The sequence below is a fragment of the Ovis canadensis genome, chromosome 3 (genome assembly GCF_042477335.2).
Source record: "Ovis canadensis isolate MfBH-ARS-UI-01 breed Bighorn chromosome 3, ARS-UI_OviCan_v2, whole genome shotgun sequence".
NCBI classification, from domain to species: Eukaryota; Metazoa; Chordata; class Mammalia; order Artiodactyla; family Bovidae; genus Ovis; species Ovis canadensis.
In genome coordinates, this window is record NC_091247.1 from 85,041,634 (window position 1) to 85,063,457 (window position 21,824).

The following is a 21,824-nucleotide window of genomic DNA, read 5'->3' on the forward strand; positions in this document are numbered from 1 at the left end:
CCTTGGCGGGTACTCTTCCTTTCTTTCTAATTGCTTTTAAGACTTTTCTCATTTCTGGTGTTTCTAGTACCTACACGTAGATTACTTTTCCTGCTGGGAACTTAAAATGCTTAGCTATGAGATTTAGTTCTTTTATCAAATCTGACAATGGCTAATTACTGTCTCTTCAAATAGTTTCTCCTTCAGTTTCTCTGATTGCTCCTCCTAGAATTTCCATTCCATGTCTCTTAAAGTCGCCTTCATGTTTTCCAGTTTTTAGTCCCTCAGAACACTGAGGATACTCATAGCCATCTTCCAGTTCACTGATTGTACACATGTGATAAGTACATCCATTAGGTTTTCATTTTTGGTGACTGTATTTTTCATTTCTGAAAACTGATTCTGTTTCAGGTCTCCTTCAATTTTCTGTCTTATTCTTTTCTTGTAATTTTTCATCTGTTCTTCTACACCTTTAGTTTTTTGAAGCATATTTATTTTTCAGTCTTAGGTTGCTTCGTAATTTCATCAGATATGTATGATTCATCTCAGATGTCTGATTCTGCTTTCTTCATTAGGAAAAGCCACTTGTTACAGAAACAGGTTGTCATGTTATCTTTCCATATCAACCTTCTGATGGAGATGACATAGTAATATGAATTTGTTGGTGCTGATTGGTTTATGAAGAATCTATGGAAGAAATAATTTTGTATTAACTTGGGTGCTGTCACACATACATGCTGAGGATATACATGCTTATACACAACTCCAAACCCTCTTTCTCTGCATTCACCCCTTTGATTTCACCTAGGTTTCTACCAAGTAACCTCCTCAGGGCAATGTATACTTCTATTTGGCTGCAGTCTACAGTGCTGCCTACTCACATAACCATATAAAGCATGTACTTCCGTGTGTGTGTGTGTGTGTGTGTGTGTCTGTCTGTTTCCTCCTCTCTCTCTCTCTCATCATGTTGTCATTCCATTGGGAGTAGTATAAAATATGCTGGATTACCTTGTTTGGTCAAAGAGATGTTCTACTTTTCTAATAACCACAGTGCTTATGGGTTTTTGTTTGTTTCTTTGCTGGCATATACAAATTATATTCTGATCCATTATGCAGTTTTTTTTACTAAAGCGGCTTTTTAAAAATTATTTATCTTTATTTCTAAAGTACCATTAAGTGAATTTTTATATTTTTTTCTTTATGTCCTTAATTCCATCATCTACTCAGTGTGATTTTCTTAAATTTAAATCTTCTTAAAAGGTGAACCATATTAGTTATCTGTTGCTGTGCAACAATGATCTTAAAATTCGTTGTCTTAAACATTTGTTATCTCACAGTTACTAAGGGTCAGGAATTAAGAATGGCTTAATTGGGTGATTTGCCTTGTAGGACAGGCCAAAACATGCATAAGACATTTGGTCCGTGCTCAAAGTCCTTGCGGTTTGGTCCTGTGCAATGAGCGTATTTGTTCATACCACATGGTTTTATACAGGACCTGATATAGTCATCTTTTAGCATGGACCAAATGCCTTAAGGACATTGTGGGCAGGACCAAATATGAACAAATACCAAGAGCCTTTTGTTGTGAATCGAAAGGCTTACGGAGGTTTTAGGCAGAACCAAATGTCTGCTAAAATGGGTGGTTTTAGTTCATGGTCACTCATGAAGTTGTAGTCAGACTTGCCTGGAACTGTAGTCATCTGAAGGCTTGACTAAGGTTGAAGGATTTACTTTCTAGATAATTCACTTACATCAGTATTAGCAGGAGGTCTCAGTTTTGCCATGTCGATTTCACCATAGGACAGCTTGAGTCTCTTCATAGGATGGCAGCTGATTTCTCCCAGAGGAAATGATCCCAAAGAGCAAGGAAGAAGCCACAGACTTTTTATGATGTAGTCTTAGAAGTTGTGTTCTGTCACTACCATTACAGTTTGTTCTTTAAAAGCAAGTCATTTTGTCCAGCCCACTCTCAGGAAGGGAGTTAAGTTGCAGCTCTTGAGGGGGCTGCATCAAAGAATTCATGGACATGTTTTTGACCACATGGCTGGGGGCAATGGGGCAAACCCTTCTCCTCTCCTTTTGTTTACTTTTCTTTGCAGAACTAACATTAGAACTTTATACTGTTGCAACATAATAGATTTTTTGGTCTCTGTTTTTCATTGAACATTTTTTTTTTCTGTTTGATGTTGTCCTTTAACAACTTTCTACACTCTGTTAAATCATTTATGTTGAATTTTTTTCTCATTCATTTCATAATTTTGAGATCATCTTCAGTGGGAGTTCCATATGACTTTAAAGAGTGTGTCCTTTCAACAATATTGGATTCTTTTCCCCAGGGCTCCAGTGGCCTCATTGTTTCCGATATATATTTGAACTCTAAACCTCAGTGAAGAAGCGACCTTATGAATTCCAAGAGAAGATATCTTTCTCCCCTGTCCAGATCCCAGGCCATGACACATCCCTAGTCATCTCCTGATGCTTATCTGCTACTTTAATGAAGATGTAGCCCTTTGAGGATTCTGGTTTTATGTGGGTGTTTGTTTAAACTCTTCCTTTGCAGACCTATAACCTTTTCTTCTGTGCTCACGTAGGGGATAAAACTAAAGCCATAGCTTACTAAGATTGGCCTTCTAAGAGACAGCCAGAATATTTGACATTTTTACCATTCTGTTTTTCATTTCTCTTTTTGCTTTTGGCTTCTGGGCAAGTGTCTTACTGTTTATAAGCTTAGCTAGGCATTTTAAAAATTATTTTAAAATGTTTACCTGATGTTACTTTCAGGGTTTTCAAGTTACCTTATTTGTCATATTGTGGGAACAGACTTGTCAAGAAGGCCTTTCTTACTGGATGACAATAGGCTTATAAACCACAGAAAATAGTTCCTATATGGTTTATCCTCAGACACTGAAATTTAGCCTTGTCCCTAAAAGATTTAGATTCCCTAAAATAATCTAAGTGAAATAGGTTCTTCTCTCCCACAGTTGTAAAATACAAGTAGTCTGAACTACACATTTTTACAAAACATTTAAGTTTGTATAAGTGGGAGATCACTATCTAGTATATGATTTCATTGTTGGGATTTAATTCAATTTCTGGAATAGTTTCTCCCATGTAACTTACTTCTTATATTCTAAAGTGATTTAATAGTGAAAAAGAAAAAAACTATTTGAATGTTTTTCATAGTCTGCAGATGCACACAGAGGAAATACTATTCAAATATTATGATATTAAACTATATATATAATATATATATATATATATAGAGAGAGAGAGAGAGAGATGGAAAGATGTCCGTGATAAGTAAAAAGGCAAGTTCCAGAGTTGTATGTGTAATATGATTCCATTTGTGTTTATGTGTGTGCACTGCCTACCTGCACTGTATAAAATATCTGTATAAAGTCATTGCGTGGAGATAGGCCACATTGTTGATTTTGTTTAGTAATAGTGGTTTGGATCAGGAAGAAACCTAACTCTGTTGATTGAAATTTTTTATAGTGAACATGTGTACTTTTACATCTATAAAGCAAATAATTTTAGGGGAAAAGTATTGTTTTTAACTTAGCCAATAATACATGTTATGTCAGTTTTGTTTTTTTTTTTAAGTTTTAATAAAAACTAGTTAGACATCTTGACTGTGCTTTCTTTAACATTTAAGAGGTATTATGATCAGGTATAAAAAATGAAAATGTAAATTAATTTCATTGACTATTTCACTGTTTTATTCATTCTGCGAACATTTAGTCAGTAGCCTTTCCATGGCAGGCACTGTTCTAAACACTGGGGATACAATGAACAAATCAGATTTTTTTAAATTCCTGCCCTCATGGAGCCTACATTTTAGTAGACTTTAAAATATTAAGTCTGTTGCTTAGTGGAACTTTTACAACTTTGTCTTTTATTGAAAAAAGACACTTCGAGTAATTCTATTAACATTAATTTTCTCCTCTTATAGTAACGGGACCTCTCTCAGAACTGCAAATAGCGTATGTTAGCAGAGAAACACTACAGGTAAATTCAATGCTAATTGAAAAGTAATGTTCTTTATTAAACTAAATGTTTGATTATTGTGTATAAGCTGTTAAGTAGAATAAGGATTAAATATTCCAGTTTGGAAAATTCTTGAATTTGCAAATTATATTTGCAAATAAACTATTTAAAGCTTTAGTATGATAATATACCTTGTAAAATTGGATTTACTTATTTACTTTTATATATCTCTTAGTACCAAAGAAAGTCTTGAAAATTAAACGCTCTTATGGAATTGAAACTCATTCTGATACTAATTGGATATTTATTTTTTAAATGTTATTTCAAACTGAGCAGAGTTTAGTGAAAATTATTTGTCTTAGGAAAATTAGCAGTTCAGAGTGAGCTCTGCCTCTTTCCTTTTCTTGATTCTTTTATCTTTTTGGATATTCCAGTAAAATAAAGTGATTGTCCCTAGAGCTTTCTTTGATGAGTAAATAAGTAAGAGAGACTACTACTCAGTTAACCACTGTAAATCCTAGAGTGTTTTTTGTAGTAAAGTCTTATTACTGTTTCTGCCTTTTTTTTTTTTTTTTAAACTCCAGGGATTATACTATCTTCACAGTAAAGGAAAAATGCACAGAGATATAAAGGTATATATCATATGTTTATTTAATGGCCCTCTTCTTCTTCTTAAAATATTCTGATCAAACTGAGCAAAATTGTCTCAATTATTCTATTTGATGAATTTGTTGTCTTAATATGTTACTATAATAAAGTTGAGTGATACTTTGAAGATTTTCATTATTTTTTTTGTAGCAGCTCTATTGAGATACAGTTTACATACCATCAGATTCATGCCTTTTAAACAGTACAATTGTGGATTCATGTTTTAATAACACATTTTATCTTGTTTGTAGTTATTTATTTATAAAATGTAAATTAGGTCCATAACTTCCACTAATTTACAGTCTTTAGGAGGTTTCTGGTTGGCCAAAATGTTTGTTCATCTGTAAGATGTTTAGTAAATTTTGGCAGTCTTAAGAAACTGTCTTTAATAATGTATCAAGATGGATAAATTAAACCTTAACCTTTTCTGCTAGTCTTTAACTGGCAGGGGAGAGCAGGTGCGCCAGACATGCTTGGTAAAACACCGTTATGGTAGGACTCAGGTTATTTCCAAAGATAACTGACATCTCCTTTCTTCTTCCTCATCCACCTTACCTCCTGAGGTTTTCTCTAACAGAAAGGTTTAGCCTTTTGAGGGGGAGGGGTGGATCATGTATTCTTTGAGTCTCTGATGAAAGCCATGGACTCTCTCCTCGGAAAATGCCCTTATGCACATACCTTCAAATTGTGCATGAAATTTCAGTGGACTCTCAGATCACCTGCTGAGATCCTCTGCTTTAAGTAAGCCAGTTAAAAGACATAAGAAAAGAGCCTTGGATTCAAAGGTAGGAGGGATCCTAAGAAGATAAGTAGATCAAGAAAGATTCTGTCATTGGCACTTCAGTGATCTGGAAGAAGTGAAAGATTTCTGTTGGAAATGGAGGTTGGAATGCTTTCTAAGCAGAGGGAACAGTGTGGGCCAAGATACAGAGATCAGAATTTTGGGGTCATTTTAGGGATTGTAAAGTCCACATCTTACAGGTTGAAGAGAAGGAAATGTAGGAGAGTGTTAAGAGATGGGGTTGGCCAGGAGGTTTGGTGCTCCATTATGCAAAAGTTTGTGTGCTAGACTCCAGAGTTGGGCCTGATTAGCTAGGTTCCAGCCATTGCCACTGTTTCTCCCCGTCGAAGCCGCTTATGGAATAGCCTTCTAGCTGGTCTTCCTGCTCCTGTTCTCAAGTGGTCCTACAAGCAGTTCTCTACCTCACAACCGAAGTGACCTTTTTAGCTCAGATCTTGTCACCCTTCTGCTTATAAACTACCATTGGCTTCCCATGATACTCCATATATATTCAGACTTTTTAACGTGGCCGTTAAAGTTATGCATGATCTGGCCCCTGCTTTCCTCTCTGACCTCATTTCACACGTCTCTTCGCTTTACTCATTCTGTTCTAGCCGCACCAAACTTGCAGTTCCTGGAACATGTCAAGGTCATTCTGGTCCCAGGACTTTGTATTTGCTATTACTGGAATGCTCTAGATTTTAGCATGACTCTTACCCTCTCTTCATCTGAATCTCTGTGTAATTATCACTGCCTTAGCGAGGACTTTTCTTCTGGCTTTATCTTCAGAGCACTTACCTGTATCAGTCTTTGAACCACTTGTTGGTTCATTCATTCATTCATTCATTCGTGTGTGTTTGTTTTTAGATTTTCTTTCTCTCTTACTTGGATGTAAGCTCCATGAGAGCTGTAACTTTTTTGTTACTATAACCCCAGAGCTTAAAATAGCGTCTGGTTGCTGGTAGTCTCTCAGGGAGAGAGGGATAAATGGGTGTGTAGATGGATGGAAGGAAGGAAGGAAGCAAGCATCATAACCACAGGTGACATGATAAAAACTGTAATTAAAAAAAAAATCTGGAGAGAACAAATCGAAGACTCTGCAAGAGTCTAGTTAGCTAGGGCCTAATTCAAGTTGAAATCGCTACTCTAGTGTGTTTTTCCTTTTCCTCATCTCTCCCAGTTCTCCTTAGAGCTGCAGTAATATCATGGGGTGCAGATTTTGGTTATTTCTTCCTCTTTGGGGTAGGAAGGGATTTCCTGATATTTTTTCCCCAAACATACTCTTATGAAATTGATTGCATCCTGAATCATAGAGGCTGCTTACTTTTGCTTTCTCCTTTAAAAGTTGCCCAAGGAGGAGGGGGGTGCAGCCTATAGAGGCAGTATTTCTATTTAACATTTTAATTGGGCATACTTTAAATCATAAGTATTTCTAGGACTGAGGCTGCGATTTGTTATTTTAAATGTGTATGTTTAATGTATTATATGTACGGTCTGATAAAATGTTTCCTACTTTAACTAAAATGTTCTCACTTTGAAGGGAGCTAACATTCTATTAACGGATAATGGTCATGTAAAATTAGGTAAGTAAATTTGAGTTTCATCACTTACACAGATTTATTTCAAAGCATAGTAAGTTTGTTTTACTCTGTAGGACTAGGTTTCCCCTTTCAGCAGTGTCTATATATTTTTAGGTAGACATTTCATTGCAGGATATAACATATATAATCTGTCTGTATCTGTTTCCTCTTCTCTTAAATGGGAATCAGATTTGTCCTTCACATATGATAGATTTGTTATAAATAATGATTGATGATATAATGAATAGTGAAATAATATACCTTGAAATTTATTTCACCTCTAACCCTAAAAGAATGGAACTTCTAGTAAGAAATCTGTACAAAATATCCCCTGTAACCAAAAACAAGGCAAACAGACAAAATAAAAAAATCCTACCTACTTGCGTAAGCTTTTAAAATAAAACCCAGTATTAACTTACATAAGAATGCGATTTAGATGCTAAATGGGCGCTTATTTTGTAACTTTTGGTTGTCACCTTATGATTAAAGCAGTTCAAAACCTAAATTATAACTTAATTTGAAAGTTTAAGATAGAAAACATGTACAATATAGTAACTTTATAAAATTGTGTCTGTTAGGTTTGAAACAATTATTTTGAACTACATGCCACTACAAAATCAAAATTCAAATATTTATTTTCTAAAAATAAGATAAAACTATTTTGATCTATAGCCTATAATAGGACTAAGCAAATTTAAAAGTACAATAATTTGCATAAAAAATTTCCTAAGTCACCTCTATAGATGAGAAAAGCAGCTATCTAACTATTGATGGCTTAGAGAACAGTTTCCATCTGCAATTTAATGTTTTGTGTCAATATTATGTGCTTGAGAGACCTATATATATCTTAGTTTGTAAAGATTTATAAATCATTTGTTAAAAAACTAGAAAATACAGAATTCAACATACTTAAATAGCAACATAAAAATAAACTGACACAAAGATAAATTTCTTGATAGTGATTGACATTGGTATTAGAATGTATTGCCAAGGTAAGATTTTTAGAAAAAGTCTGTTTCAATGTCATTTCATGGTAGATTTGCCAGTAGAGATTTCTTTTTTTTTTTTTTTTTAATGTCAGCTGTAATGTGTATGGCAGGAAATGAATGGAATTCCTACTTAAGGTCCCTTCCAGCGACTTTCCTTGAATTTCAGGTCCTGGGAATTAGAAATTATAACATTAAGTCTGTCAGGTTAGAGTCTCTCAGTTGGTTCTTCATCAAAATTATTGATCTTGACTTTTGTCGTTTGATTCACATGGGGATGTATGGGAATCCACATGGCTATCATGCACCATATTTTGTGATATTTTAATGCTCAGTTCAGTTCAGTCGCTCAGTCATATCTGACTCTTTGCGACCCCATGAATTGCAGCACGCCAGGCCTCCCTGTCCATCACCAACTGCTGGAGTTCACTCAGACTCACGTCCATCAAGTCCGGGATGCCATCCAGCCATCTCATCCTCTGTCGTCCCCTTCTCCTGCCCCCAATCCCTCCCAGCATCAGAGCTTTTTCCAATGAGTCAACTCTTCACATGAGGAGGCCAAAGTACTGGAGTTTCAGCTTTAGCATCATTCCTTCCAAAGAACACCCAGGGCTGATCTCCTTTAGAATGGACTGATTGGATTTTAATGCTAGTCCACTTAAATTAAAGATTTTAGAGTGATGTTTGAGAATGTCTCATTTCTATGAAATTAATTAAAATAATTATTGAAATGTTTTCATTTCACTTTCAGTTTTGTTTTCTAAATGTTTCTCTCTTTGTTTCAATAGCTGATTTTGGGGTGTCTGCTCAGATAACAGCTACGATTGCCAAACGGAAGTCTTTCATCGGTACACCATATTGGTAATTTTATTTTGACTGATAATCTAACTTTCTGTTTTTCTATCATTATTGTATGCAGTGTTTATTTTAAAATAGACCGAATGGTCTAAAACAGATTAAGGAGGTCATCAACAGGCCAAGTAATTTAGGCCTATACACTGTGGATGAATTACATAATCATTGACTATTCTACCATGTTATTTTTCACTAAGTGGAAAAGGCATTAAAGATTGATGTGGCTTTTAGAAAACCTGATACAAACCTGATAGTTCCAGTTTTGTCCCCCAAAACCCTCAACTCTTGGTCCTACACATATTACGTGTATTTTCATAGATCAGCCTGTATTCTGACGCATTTTTCAACATTTTATTACAGTATTCTCTGGCTCAAAAGTTTTTGAACCAACTATTTGGAAGGAACCTAGTCATCAATAAAGTGATAATTGGCTTGCGTTAAATTTTACTTATTTCTGGGATTCTTGGCTTGCTCATTAGTCTTTTCCTCCACACGCTCTTAGATTTGTCCTTCCTCCTATTTGCCACATCATTCACTATTATTTGACTTCTGTCCAAATATATCTTCTAGATTTGTCAAAGATGGTATGTTTATATTCTCTTTTTGTTACCATTATTCGGGGTTGATTTCCGAGAGGAATAAGAGACTAAAGAGTTATCTGTTACAGCTCTTCTTAGGAACTCTGTCTCCTGAGTTTGATTTTAAACATCTGGAGGAGCTCTCATTCAGTCTCCAGGATCTAACATGATTCTCCTCCGACTCTTCAACTCTCTCTCACGTCATGTCTTTCCCACCTAAGCTCTAGGGATGTAGGATATTTACGGAATCTCTCATTCACTGTCACCAAGGTGGGCAGTCGTTCCAGTTAATCAGAAGAAGTCTGTGATATTGGCAAATCTCAAAATTAATACACTACACATGTACCTTAAACATTTTATTTCAATTTAAGGTGAGTGTGCGTTTTTTTTGGCAGGGGATAGTCTTCTGATATAGGATCAAGGCCTTTTCTTTGTGCAGATAACTAGTTAGATGCGTGCAAATGAACCATGCTTTTTAGTTTGTGTTTCTCTAAAGTCTAGTGAGAGCCTGGCCAGTCAGGTCTGTTGAGGTATAAATGAAACTCTGTGGTTGTGAAAAATGCCACCACAATCACTGTAAAACATAGGTTTCCATCACCCAGGAAAGTTTCCTTTTGTCGCCTTTTCATAAATTATTTTTGCCCATCTCTAGCCTCTGGCAGCACCTGATCTGACTTTTGTCTCTATAGTTTTGCCTTTTCCCCCAGTGTCATGCAAATAGAATCATGCAGTCTGTAGCCTTCCTAATCTCTTATAGCTGTCCTGTTCTTAACCTGGTTTGCCAGATTTTTTTGGTTTTTCGTCTTTAGAAACTTGTCTTCAAGAATCTTTTCTAAAGCATACATTTTCATTTTCATGACAACTTATTCTTTTTACCTTCATAATAAGTTTTTGTAATATTTAGTTAAATTACATATTCATAGTAACAAATGTAACAAACAGGTTCACAGATGACTCAGTTGGCTGTGGTAAGGATGCAACCTCATGGGCAGGAGTAGAAGTGCACAGGGTGGAATCTGCCACTCATATTTTTGTAGAGGAAGAGGGAGCATCACCTGTGAGCTCGTTAAGGTGCTGCCTGTGTGCACCTTCATCCTCTATGGGCATCTCCACAGCTATCAATCAAGTTACAACCATCATCCTTAAAAATTCACTTTTCTTATGATAATTTGCATAGTCATAAGAGCTACTTTAAAGTTAAAAACCATCTTAAGATCAAGGGTTTAGAAAATTAGAAGGAGTTTTATTGCTTATTTGTTAACTTGACTGACTTGCTTGACTTTCCTGAAATAATACTGGGAAAATAAACATTCTTATAAGGCTGCCTAGTTAAATCATACTTTTTTTTAAAAATTGTACTTTTGATATGTAAGAGTTGAAGTGTTTCTCTCATGTAGTTATTTTTAGAACTACTGCTTAGGATTTGAAATTTTTTTATATTTGAAAATCAATGTAAGTATTTAATAAAATATAGATTTATAGAGCTAGAATAAGGCTACAATAAAGTTGAAAGAAACAAAAAATTTACTGAATTTAGGTAACTTTCCTCTTAGTAAATACATTTCTTTAAAAAAAGCAGACACTCATTTTTATAACTTTCTACATACCAAGTTTATAGTAAATACTAGTTAAGTATTAAGTCAAGATTCTTGGTGCCCTGGTAAATAGTTTTGGTCAAGCAAAAACAGTCAGAGACCAGATGACAGTTATTGATGTAAAAAGGAAGAGCTAAAAATGATAAATCATTTATTACAGTATGTTATTTCTCTATAGAAGTTTGCATATACAGAGGAAAGATTGGGGTTTGGACAAATTTAGTACATGTTGGTTGCTATATGACATTTGTAAATTGTTATAAACCTTTATACTAAATAGCTAACTTAGCAAAGTAACCGATGAGAAAGCAGTAGGGGCTTGGGATGGGGAGGGTCTTATGAGATGTTGCGATCTCATCTTATGAGATGTTGCGATCTTGGGAAATACGAGCCACCTTAGGTACTACATACTTATTTTTCAGATGTCAAGGTCTAAGTAGGCCTCAGCTTACACAGTGATGGTTCCATGTGTCTGGTGGGAATAAGAAGATTAAAATACAGTGAACGGTTTTTTCTTTTCTGGAATATTTCCTTCAGGATGGCTCCAGAAGTCGCAGCTGTTGAGAGGAAAGGGGGGTACAATCAGCTGTGTGATCTCTGGGCCGTGGGGATCACTGCCATAGAACTTGCCGAGCTGCAGCCGCCCATGTTTGACTTACATCCGATGAGGTCAGTGTATCGTACCTGAAGAATGCTGTGCTTAAATGAAGGTCCCATCCCCCTCCCAGTGCTGTTTCTCATGTCATGACCAAAGAGAATTCTTAGTTTTGCTTCACCTTATTTGGGAATAGTAGTAGTAGAATTAATGTTTTATACTAAAGTATGCAGTCTTAAAATGCTGTGTAATGATTGTTGATTTTTCAGAGCATTATTTCTAATGACAAAAAGCAATTTTCAGCCTCCTAAACTGAAGGATAAGATGAAGTGGTAAGTATTTTTGTGCTATTTACTTTTACAGTCATGAGCAAAAAACAGAATTGAAATTTTAAAATCTGATTTTCAAAATTTCTTAGGTCAAATAGTTTTCATCACTTTGTGAAAATGGCACTTACCAAAAATCCAAAGAAAAGACCTACTGCTGAAAAGTTACTGCAGGTATTATTTTTGCCCTGAACAATGTCTTTTTTTCAAAAGGTAAGATGTCACTTAATCAAGACTTCTAATAAGTACTATGTTGTTTTATTTTTATAGCACCCATTTGTCACACAGCCTTTGACACGGTCTTTGGCAATCGAACTGTTGGATAAAGTGAATAATCCAGATCATTCCACTTACCATGATTTTGATGATGATGATCCTGAGGTAGGAACTGTTTTTTACCGTTTTTACCAAGTGGTATATGTAACGTATGTGTATATAAGTATATACGTCTCGGAATCAGTTTGCTTAAGCTCTGGGTCTAATTTAAATAAACTCTTGAGGGAAGAAATACCCCTTGATTTTGCCTATCCTAGAGAAGTCATGAGCTGAGTTTTTTCTATTGACTACTTTAGAGGACTATTTTCTGACAAGATTAAAGGTAAAGGGTGCATTGCAGGCAGGGAAGTCCAATAGGAAAGGCAGAATCATCTAATCCACTTCTTGAAATTACTCTAGTTATTTTAAAGTAGTCATTTTAGATGAAGCTGCCAAATAAATAACCCATCGTAAAAGAGAACACAAATGGGAACCACCTATACAAGATGTTAGAATATACACAAAAGTTCTGTTCTGTTTTCTTCTCAAAAAGAATCCATGTCCAGTACTTCATGAGTTATTAGTGGTTAGTGGAAAGTATAGGGTTGACTTTGTTGGTGACTAATACCCTAATTGTCTGCTCTGTTTATCCAGTGTAATTAGAGAATTAATTAACCCTAGTGTGATGGGAGAATAGATATAAAAGGAAGCTTTCACTTTGGTTGGCATACTTAACATTCCTAACTCAGCTAATAATTGTGACACCAAAGATCAACTCATATATGTTACATGTCAGGATTCCGTTACTGAGTATGTAGCTGAGGTAGATAGTCTTGAACTTGACTGGCTTTTAGAAGGTACTTAAAATGGTGTAAATTTCAGTGATGATAGTGAAGAAACTATGGCTCTTGGTGGTCAGAAGGATGGTCTCAGCTTATCTTAGGTCAGAGAACCTTTCTATCAATTCACCACTGTTCTAACTTATATTTATACAACTGTAGATAAGCCACTGTCCTTTTGTTTAAAGGTCTGGAAAGGCATTTGGAAATTTTAAAAACTTAAAAATTATTAAATATTATTGACTTTATACTAGGGAGAAATTGGGTTTTGTTCTTTCGCTTTATAAATTCTTCTTTAATTTAATATATAGGTGTTGCCTTGATTTGGATGGTAGTAAAGGACTGTAAAAATGATCAAGTGAGCTGAAATCCTGCACAGCAATCTAAATTGTCCATAAGGAAAATTATAATTGTTTCGTGATTTTAAAAAATTTTTGCCAGAAGATTAAAATCTCTCTTATTGTCAGTTTTAAATGTATAGAGAAGTGAAAAATAGTAAAACTAATATCTAGCACACTGTGATATATTAGAACCTATGAGAATTGTTTGCTTTCTTTGTTTAAATAACAAAACCACTTTGGTGGATTATTTCACTATCAAGTAGTCTGTTTATTGAGTAGACTGCACAGTGTCTGCCTTCTCCTTGCCATTTAACTTCATGATACAGAGCAGGTATTTTTATGCTTTGGTGAATGTCATTTTCCTATGTTCAGAGCACCTCTAGCATTTTATTCTTTGAACTTTCAAGGTATGAAATGATCTCAGTATTCCTGTGATGTGAAGTTTTTTGCTAGTGCCCCTTCTTCTAGGGCACCTTCATCCTTTTTACCAGAATTTCTTTCTTCACTTGTGTCAGGTTCATCCTCACCAAGTTACACGTTACCATCCTCACCAAGTTACCATGGCTGTATGTCTGCAGTCTCCTGAACAGCAGCAGTGTCAGCATTCTCACTATCATCTGTCTTATCTCGTAATTTCATTTCCAACATTAATCCAGAGTGGTCACTTTCTATTTCTTTGCAGCAGTTTTATCTTTGTTGGCTAATTCCTTCTTTCAGTTAATGAGTTTTTGTAAAAATGTCACATGAGTATATTATCCTTGGGAGACAGGGAAACAACACAGCTACACACTTTGCTGTCTGTGCATAACTTGAATAACAGATGCTCAGGGATCAGTCACAGATGTACTTTGAAAGTAGTGATGTGATTAGCCACTGATCATGATGTGCATCTGTTATTATAGATAGACTATAAATCATCTTGCCTGGTGGCTCAGCCAGTAAGTAGTCTGCTTGCAATGCGGGAGGCCCAGGTTCAATCTCTCGGTCAGGAGGAGCGATGCCCTGGAGAAGGGAATAGCAACCCACTCGAGTATTCGTGCCTGGAGAATCCCATGGATAGAGGACCCTGGTGGGCTACAGTCCATGAAGTCACAAAGAGTTGGACACGACTGTGACTAACACGCACACACAAATCTATAGTCGTCTGTGGACTGGAGAGTTCACAGTGAAGTTTCTATCTTATGCAGTTGCAATCAATATACCGAATGTCAGAGAAGGCGATGGCACCCCACTCCAGGACTCTTGCCTGGAAAGTCCCATGGATGGAGGAGCCTGGTGGGCTGCAGTCCATGGGGTCGCTGAGAGTCGGACACGACTGAGCGACTTCACTTTCACTTTTCACTTTCATGCACTGGAGAAGGAAATGGCACCCTACTCCAGTGTTCTTGCCTGGAGAATCCCAGGGACGGGGGTGCCTGGTGGGCTGCTGTCTATGGGGTTGCACAGAGTTGGACACAGACTTAGCAGCATACTGAATGTTGATAAGATACTAATATACTGAATAACATATAATTCATAATTCATAATATACAATTGATATATTGGTGACTAAAATTTCAATCATGTTACAGAGGACTAGTATAATTTAACTATATTCTAGTAACTGAAATTCATGCGTATCAAGATTCAGGACATGGACCACCTGTACTCTCTCAGCGCATTAGATGCTGTGCTGTTGTCTCTCACTTCATCCTATTTATTTGTGCTGGATTGTAAAGTCCTTTAAAATGTGTTTAAAGAGGAGAAATAATAAACCAAATGTAGAAGCAAGCTGTAGAATAAAGACTCTTCTGAAATTTTCTCATATGGCAGAGAAAGAAATTTTCTCCTTATCAAGACTGTGTTATTGGTATTATAATCATAGGTTAAGGATGAGGGTAGCTTTTCTTTTGACCACAGTTTAAGATCTTTTTATTTTTCTTTTTGATCATACTTTCCCCAGAGAAATTTATAATAATTTATACATATATACTACAGTATATGTTATGCATAAAAGGTAATATCAAACAGTCTTATTATATACAGATGATTTGTAATTGCTAACTATTTGAATGTGCTTAGTATTTCAGCAGTTGCTGATACTGTATATATATTGTGGAAACTTTATTCTCTTGAAAATATTTAGCACGTGTACTAGTTCTACTTTAGTCTTTAGTTTTTCTTTAATTTATTATAGATTATTCACAGTGGAAGAAAGTCCACTTTTCCTTTAGGGTTCCCGTGTAATTTCTGTTTTAGAAGTACTGCACGTTGAAGTAATTGTGACTCTGGTTTTTACTTGGTAGTATTTTCTTCTATATGTTAACCCATTTGCTAGGCACAACATTGTAAGATTTAATAACTTTATGCCTTTGAAGCTGGGAAAGTAAAACGATTCTCGTAGAAAGGGCAGATTTCATCCATGTTTGCTGATAACAGCAATATGTATTACTAATCTAACGTGATGCCTATTTTTGCTTGTTTTTGTTCCAAATACTGTTATCAAAAGTCCAGGGTTTTTCTCATTCTGCAGCTAACTAGCTGAATGTCCTCATCTATAAAATGAAGATAAAGATTTGTTTCACAAGTTTGAGAACAGAATGGGCTGAGGTATATGAAAGCACTTTGTAAACTACAACTCACTGTGTATGTTTGAAGTTTAAATACTTACTTTTTAAAGTTATTTTTGCTTCTGTTTTATTACCCACTGGTGTTTTAATATTTGGGTCGCTCAGATTCATCTATCTTTATTTCCTGAGAGATGTCTACACTGAGAATAGTTAACTTGGGTCCTGTTCTTGATTTGCCTTATAGAGTCTTAAGAATTCAAGCTCAAGTGTTGACAAATTACATTTTCCAAAAAGATAGATGTAAGAGTGTATCTTCTTCACAGCTAATAACTTCAAAGATAATGTTTCACACACAGGGAGAAAAACCTATTTGGTACGTGAAATAGATGCTGGCATAGGGTATATAGAATGAAATTACAGAAGCCTTTCAGATAGAAACATTTTTACTCCATAAAGATTGGAGAATGTCCATGTGCTAATATTAACAGCAAGAAGAACTCACCCCCACTTCCGCTTCCCCCAGGATACCTCTCTCTCAATATGTTAGTACACATAGAGAGATTTTAATAAAGTAAAAGGAAAGAAAATAAAGTGCTGCTTCTACAAGAAAAAACATTAAGATTAAGCTGGGGGAGATGTTGTGTTTACTAGGTAAGAAGACCATAAATCATTAATGCCTTTAGCATTATTTCATTTCATTTATTTTATCCTTGATATAAGAAGTTGAGGCAGATTTTTTTTTTTAATTACAGTTTTCTCCTCTGAAACAGAGAAAGCTTGCTGCAGCTTTTGAACACCTATTGTATTGTCAAAATATTCATTTTTGAATATTTACTTATGTTCAACTCATAAGAACACTCCTATATTCACTTATAAGAATATGCCTGCAATGAGTGAGACCTGAGTTCAATCCCTGGGTTGGGAAGATCACCTGTAGAAGAGGATGGCTATCCACTCCAGTTTTCTTGCCTATAGAATCCCATGGACAGAGGAGCCTGACAGGCTACAGTCCATGGGACCGCAAAGAGTTGCATACAGCTGAGCAACTAACACTTTCATAAGAAAACTTATTGGGAACCTGCTGTGGATAATGTTTATCCCTAATCTTAAGCTCCCAATTTGAAGAGAAAAGAGTTTTCAGTTTGTGGTTGCCATTTTAAAATACTAATAATAAAGTTGTATTTTGTTCCCATTTTTATGTAAAGTGAGAGCTTTCTTTCATATGTGGGTAATTCTGTGGACAAGACAGTGACTTGTCCTTGACTTTGTTCTTTCCTAGCCTCTTGTCGCTGTCCCACATAGGATTCACTCAACAAGTAGGAATGTGAGAGAGGAAAAAACACGCTCGGAGATAAACTGTAAGTATATATTGTGTAGAGTTTGTAATTTAACAATGAAAAATAAGATTTCAAGTTGTAATTTAGTTGCCATTATTTTTGCTCCATTTTCTTCCAAATAGTTTTTATGTTTTAGATGCTTTGAAAGGTAGAGTTTAATTAAGGCAGTAAGAATTTTGTTTTCTTGCTCCTGAGAGCTTTCTGGCGGTGGCTGGGGATGTGTATTTATGTTGTTATTGTTTGGGAAGAGGAATAAAATTCCTAGAGTAGGCAGGATAGAAGGAATCAAGGCAGTGCCCCCTGAACTTCCTTATTGGTAGCACTTGCCTAGAGAGCTTGCTAAAATGCCCTTTCTGATTCAGTAGTTCTGAGGTGAAATCTGAGGTTCTCTGCTTCTGACAAGCTCCCAGGTTATATAGAAGCTGATGGCCCAGAAGAGGAGAGGACTGCAAACTTAAAAGCTAAGTAAGGCAAGTAGGGACAGACTCTATCACTATTTAATAGAAAATAAAAAAGAAATGCACAGATGAATAGATCTACCTGTGGGGTGGAGTCATACAGCTGATTAATAACAAGCCCTAGATCTCTCAGCTTCCAGGCCAGAGGTCTTTGGCTCCACAGAAACCACCTTGGCACACCTGTGTGACCTTCACCCTGGAAGTCCTTTGTGAACCTTCCTTTGGAATGGTGGCTGGACCTTACACTGTGTATTAAGTTCTTGGCAGATTTTGGTGCTGGTGCTACCTAAAAATGCTCATATAAGATGGAAGTTCTTGAAAGATAAGCACAATCTACTTGGCAAAAAGCCCAGGACTGGGATTTATACTTTGCCTGTAGGCAGTTTTGTGACCATGTTAAATTACCTTTATAGCTCCCACTAAAGCCACGTGGTTTAAATTTGCTAATTTCTCCTCAAAAATATTTTTTTAAAAATGACAAACTTAGCATGCAAGTATTCCCCATTAAAAAAAAAAGCCTGTTATTTTAATTTATTTTATTTATTATTATTATTTTACTTTGGCTCTGCTGGGTCTTTGTTGTGGCATGCGGGCTTCGTTGACCCACGGCATGTGGGATCTTCCTGGACCAGGGATGGAACCCACGTTCCCTTCATTGCAAAGTGGATTCTCAACCACTGGACCACCAGGAAAGTCCCCCATTTATTTTGTAAACTTTAAAAAATTCATTTGTTTTATTTTTGACTGTGCTGGGTCTTCGTTGCTACATGTGGGGTTTCTCTGGTTGGTGGCAAGTGGGGGCTACTCCAGTTGTGGTACATGGGTGTCTCGTTGCGGTGACTTCTCTTGTTGCAGAGCATGGGTTCTAGAGCATGCGGGCTCAGTAGTTGTGGTGCAAGGACTTAGTAGCTTGGTGGCATGTGGAATCTCTCCAGGCCAGGGATCGAACCCATATCCTCTGTATGACAGGTGGATTCTTAAGTACTGGACCACCAGAGAAGTCCTCCATTATTTTTTAATATGTGAAAGTAGTTACAATATGTGTTTGTCATTTCTTTAATAATACAGAAGGTGATTAGAGATGAATTTGTAGTTGATTCAGAAAACCTTATGTGTTCAGTACTATTGAAAATCTGAAGTATTTTCTATTATGTTATCCAGTTATATTTTTAAGTTGTATTGTCAGGCCCTTTATTGCAAAGGACAGTTACCTCTGGGTCCTTCTTTAGTAGTTTGTATCAGTGATTATCAGCTCCTAACTACATATGCATATATGTTCTATTTAGCTAAATACTGTTAATGCTAGTTTTGTTGAGATTCTGGTACGCCCCGTTTTTGGTGGGAGCAGGTGATATGTGATGGACCTTTTCTCCCCATTTGCCAGTAAGAAAGGTGTCATGTCCCTCTAGTATGTTGAGGTAGCAACAGGATTAAAATCACCACTTCTTACAACTTGTGGGTTTGATATTTGAGCCTTTAAAATCGTATACAGTGTTCTAATACATGCTTTCTTAGGATGTTTTATGATTTTATATGAGATGTTATAAAGAATAGACAGTCATGCTGTTGACGATAAAGACAGGCTTTGAAAAATAACTTATTTGAGTAGTCGTATATCTTTGTTCCTTTAACAATGTTTTCTGTTTACAATTACATGATGTCTCTTCATGTAACTGAGGTGTTCTGTTTATTACGCTAAATGGTGTTAAAGCAATATATGTAAAAACTGACTCAATTTCAGAAAAGTTATTGCTTTTTCCCTTTTAGAAAGTCCCCTCTGCCTTCAGTTAAATATGGTAAGCAAAGACTTGCTTTGAGAAGAAGTAATTCTGGGGCTCTTCTTGTCTGCCATAGTAGGATCAGTTTTGACCCTAGTAGTAGTGATGGGTCAGCAAATGATCGTGTCAGAGCTGTTTCAAAGAACTAAGAGGGAGTTTTCATCTGGATGCTGCTGCTTAGTCAGTTCAGTTGTGTCCAACTCTGTGTAACCCTATGGATTGCAGTCCACCACGCTCCTCTGTCCACGGGATTCTCTAAGCAAGAGTACTAGAGTGGGTTGCCATGCTTTCTTCCAGGGGACCTTCCCAGCCCAGGGATTGAACCCAGATCCCCTGTGTCACACGCAGATCCTTTACCACTGAGCCGCTAGGGAAGCCGTTTCATCTGGATAGTAAAACATAAATTTATGGTTTGTAACTTGACATATGTTCAAGGAGATAGTAGCAGAAACAGAGATCAAGACCAATAGATGGTTACAGATAAGTAGGAATTTTCAACATTATTAAGAACATCATAAATAGCACTGCAGTCTGGGGTGATTGTCCAGCAGTTATTCGAACAGAAGCGGAAGGTCCTGTGGCAGAAACTGTCATAACTTTAGGGAAGTTGGAGAGAACAGAAGAGTGATACCAATGTAAGGCGTGAAGAATGAATCTCCAGAGGAACTCTGGGACTCTTTCTGGGAATGCATTCCCACAGAGTATAAGGGTGTTGAATACCTGTGACAGCTGGGGTTCTGTCCTTGTTATGAAAGTTAGTCTAAAGACAGCATCACTTAAATCCATGCACCTTGTCTTTGACAAAGGAGGCAAGAATATGCAATGGAGAAAAGACGATCTCTTTAACAAGTGGTGGTGGGAAAACTGGTCAACCACGTGTAAAAGAATGAAACTAGAACACTTTCTAACACCATACACAAAAATAAACTCAAAATGGATTAAAGATCTAAATGTAAGACCAGAAACTATAAAACTCCTAGAGGAAAATATCGACAAAACACTGTCTGACATAAATCACAACAGGATCCTCTATGACCCACCTCCCAGAGTAATGGAAATAAAAGCAAAAATAAATGGGACCTAATTAAACTTAAAAGCTTTTGCACAATGAAGGAGACTATAAGCAAGGTGAAAAGACAGCCTTCAGAATGGGAGAAAATAATAGCAAATGAAGCAACTGACCAAGAATTAATCTCAAAAATATAAAAGCAACTCCTGCAGCTCAATTCCAGAATAATAAACGACCCAATCAAAAAATGGGCCAAAGAACCAAACAGACATTTCTCCAAAGAAGACATACAGATGGCTAACAAACACATGAAAAGATGCTCAACATCACTCATTATCAGAGAAATGCAAATCAAAACCACAATGAGGTACCATCTCACGCTGGTCAGAATGGCTGCTATCAAGTTTACAAACAATAAATGCTGGAGAGGGTGCGGAGAAAAGGGGAACCTCTTACGCTGTTGGTGGGAATGCAAACTAGTACAGCCACTATGGAGAACAGTGTGGAGATTCCTTAAAAAACAGGAACTAGAACTGCCATATGACCCAGCAATCCCACTGCTGAGCATACACACCGAGGAAACCAGAATTGAAAGAGACACGTGTACCCCAATGTTCATCGCAGCACTGTTTATAATAGCCAGGACATGAAAGCAACCTAGATGCCCATCAGCAGACGAATGGATAAGAAAGCTGTGGTACATATACACAATGGAGTATTACTCAGCCGTTAAAAAGAATTCATTTGAATCAGTTCTGATGAGATGGATGAAACTGGAGCCGATTATACAGAGTGAAGTAAGCCAGAAAGAAAAACACCAATACAGTATACTAACACATATATATGGAATTTAGGAAGATGGCAATGATGACCCTGTATGCAAGACAGGGAAAGAGACACAGATGTGTATAATGGACTTTTGGACTCAGAGGGAGAGGGAGAGGGTGGGATGATTTGGGAGAATGACATTCTAACATGTATACTATCATGTGAACTGAATCGCCAGTCTATGTCTGAAAAAAATAAAAAAAATAAAAAAAATAAAAAGAAGGCATTTGAGTCAGTTCTAATGAGGTGGATGAAACTGGAGCCGATTATACAGAGTGAAGTAAGTCAGAAAGAAAGCACCAATACAGTATATTAATGCATATGTATGGAATTTAGAAAGATGGTAACAATGACCCTATATGCAAGACAGCAAAAGAGACACAGATGTAAAGAACAGACTTTTGGACTCTCTGAGAGAAGGTGAGGGTGGGATGATTTGAGAGAATAGCATTGAAATGTGTATTATCATATGAGGAACAGATCACCAGTCCAGGTTTAATGCTTGAGACAAGGTGCTCAG

At 36.4% G+C, this 21,824-nt stretch overlaps 1 protein-coding gene across 4 annotated transcripts in view; it reads left to right on the forward strand.

Moving 5' to 3' along the window:
- The window catches only part of MAP4K3 (mitogen-activated protein kinase kinase kinase kinase 3), a 189,469-nt gene that overhangs the window by 108,275 nt on the left and 59,370 nt on the right, over positions 1 to 21,824 (forward strand). For all 4 annotated transcript variants that reach the window (XM_069583498.1, XM_069583500.1, XM_069583499.1 and 1 more), the window contains exons 5-13: positions 3,932 to 3,987; positions 4,551 to 4,598; positions 6,936 to 6,978; positions 8,750 to 8,822; positions 11,527 to 11,658; positions 11,854 to 11,916; positions 12,003 to 12,084; positions 12,181 to 12,291; positions 17,174 to 17,252. In XM_069583498.1, the coding sequence (XP_069439599.1) occupies positions 3,932 to 3,987; positions 4,551 to 4,598; positions 6,936 to 6,978; positions 8,750 to 8,822; positions 11,527 to 11,658; positions 11,854 to 11,916; positions 12,003 to 12,084; positions 12,181 to 12,291; positions 17,174 to 17,252 (687 nt within the window). The remainder of the gene's footprint in view (positions 1 to 3,931; positions 3,988 to 4,550; positions 4,599 to 6,935; positions 6,979 to 8,749; positions 8,823 to 11,526; positions 11,659 to 11,853; positions 11,917 to 12,002; positions 12,085 to 12,180; positions 12,292 to 17,173; positions 17,253 to 21,824) is intronic.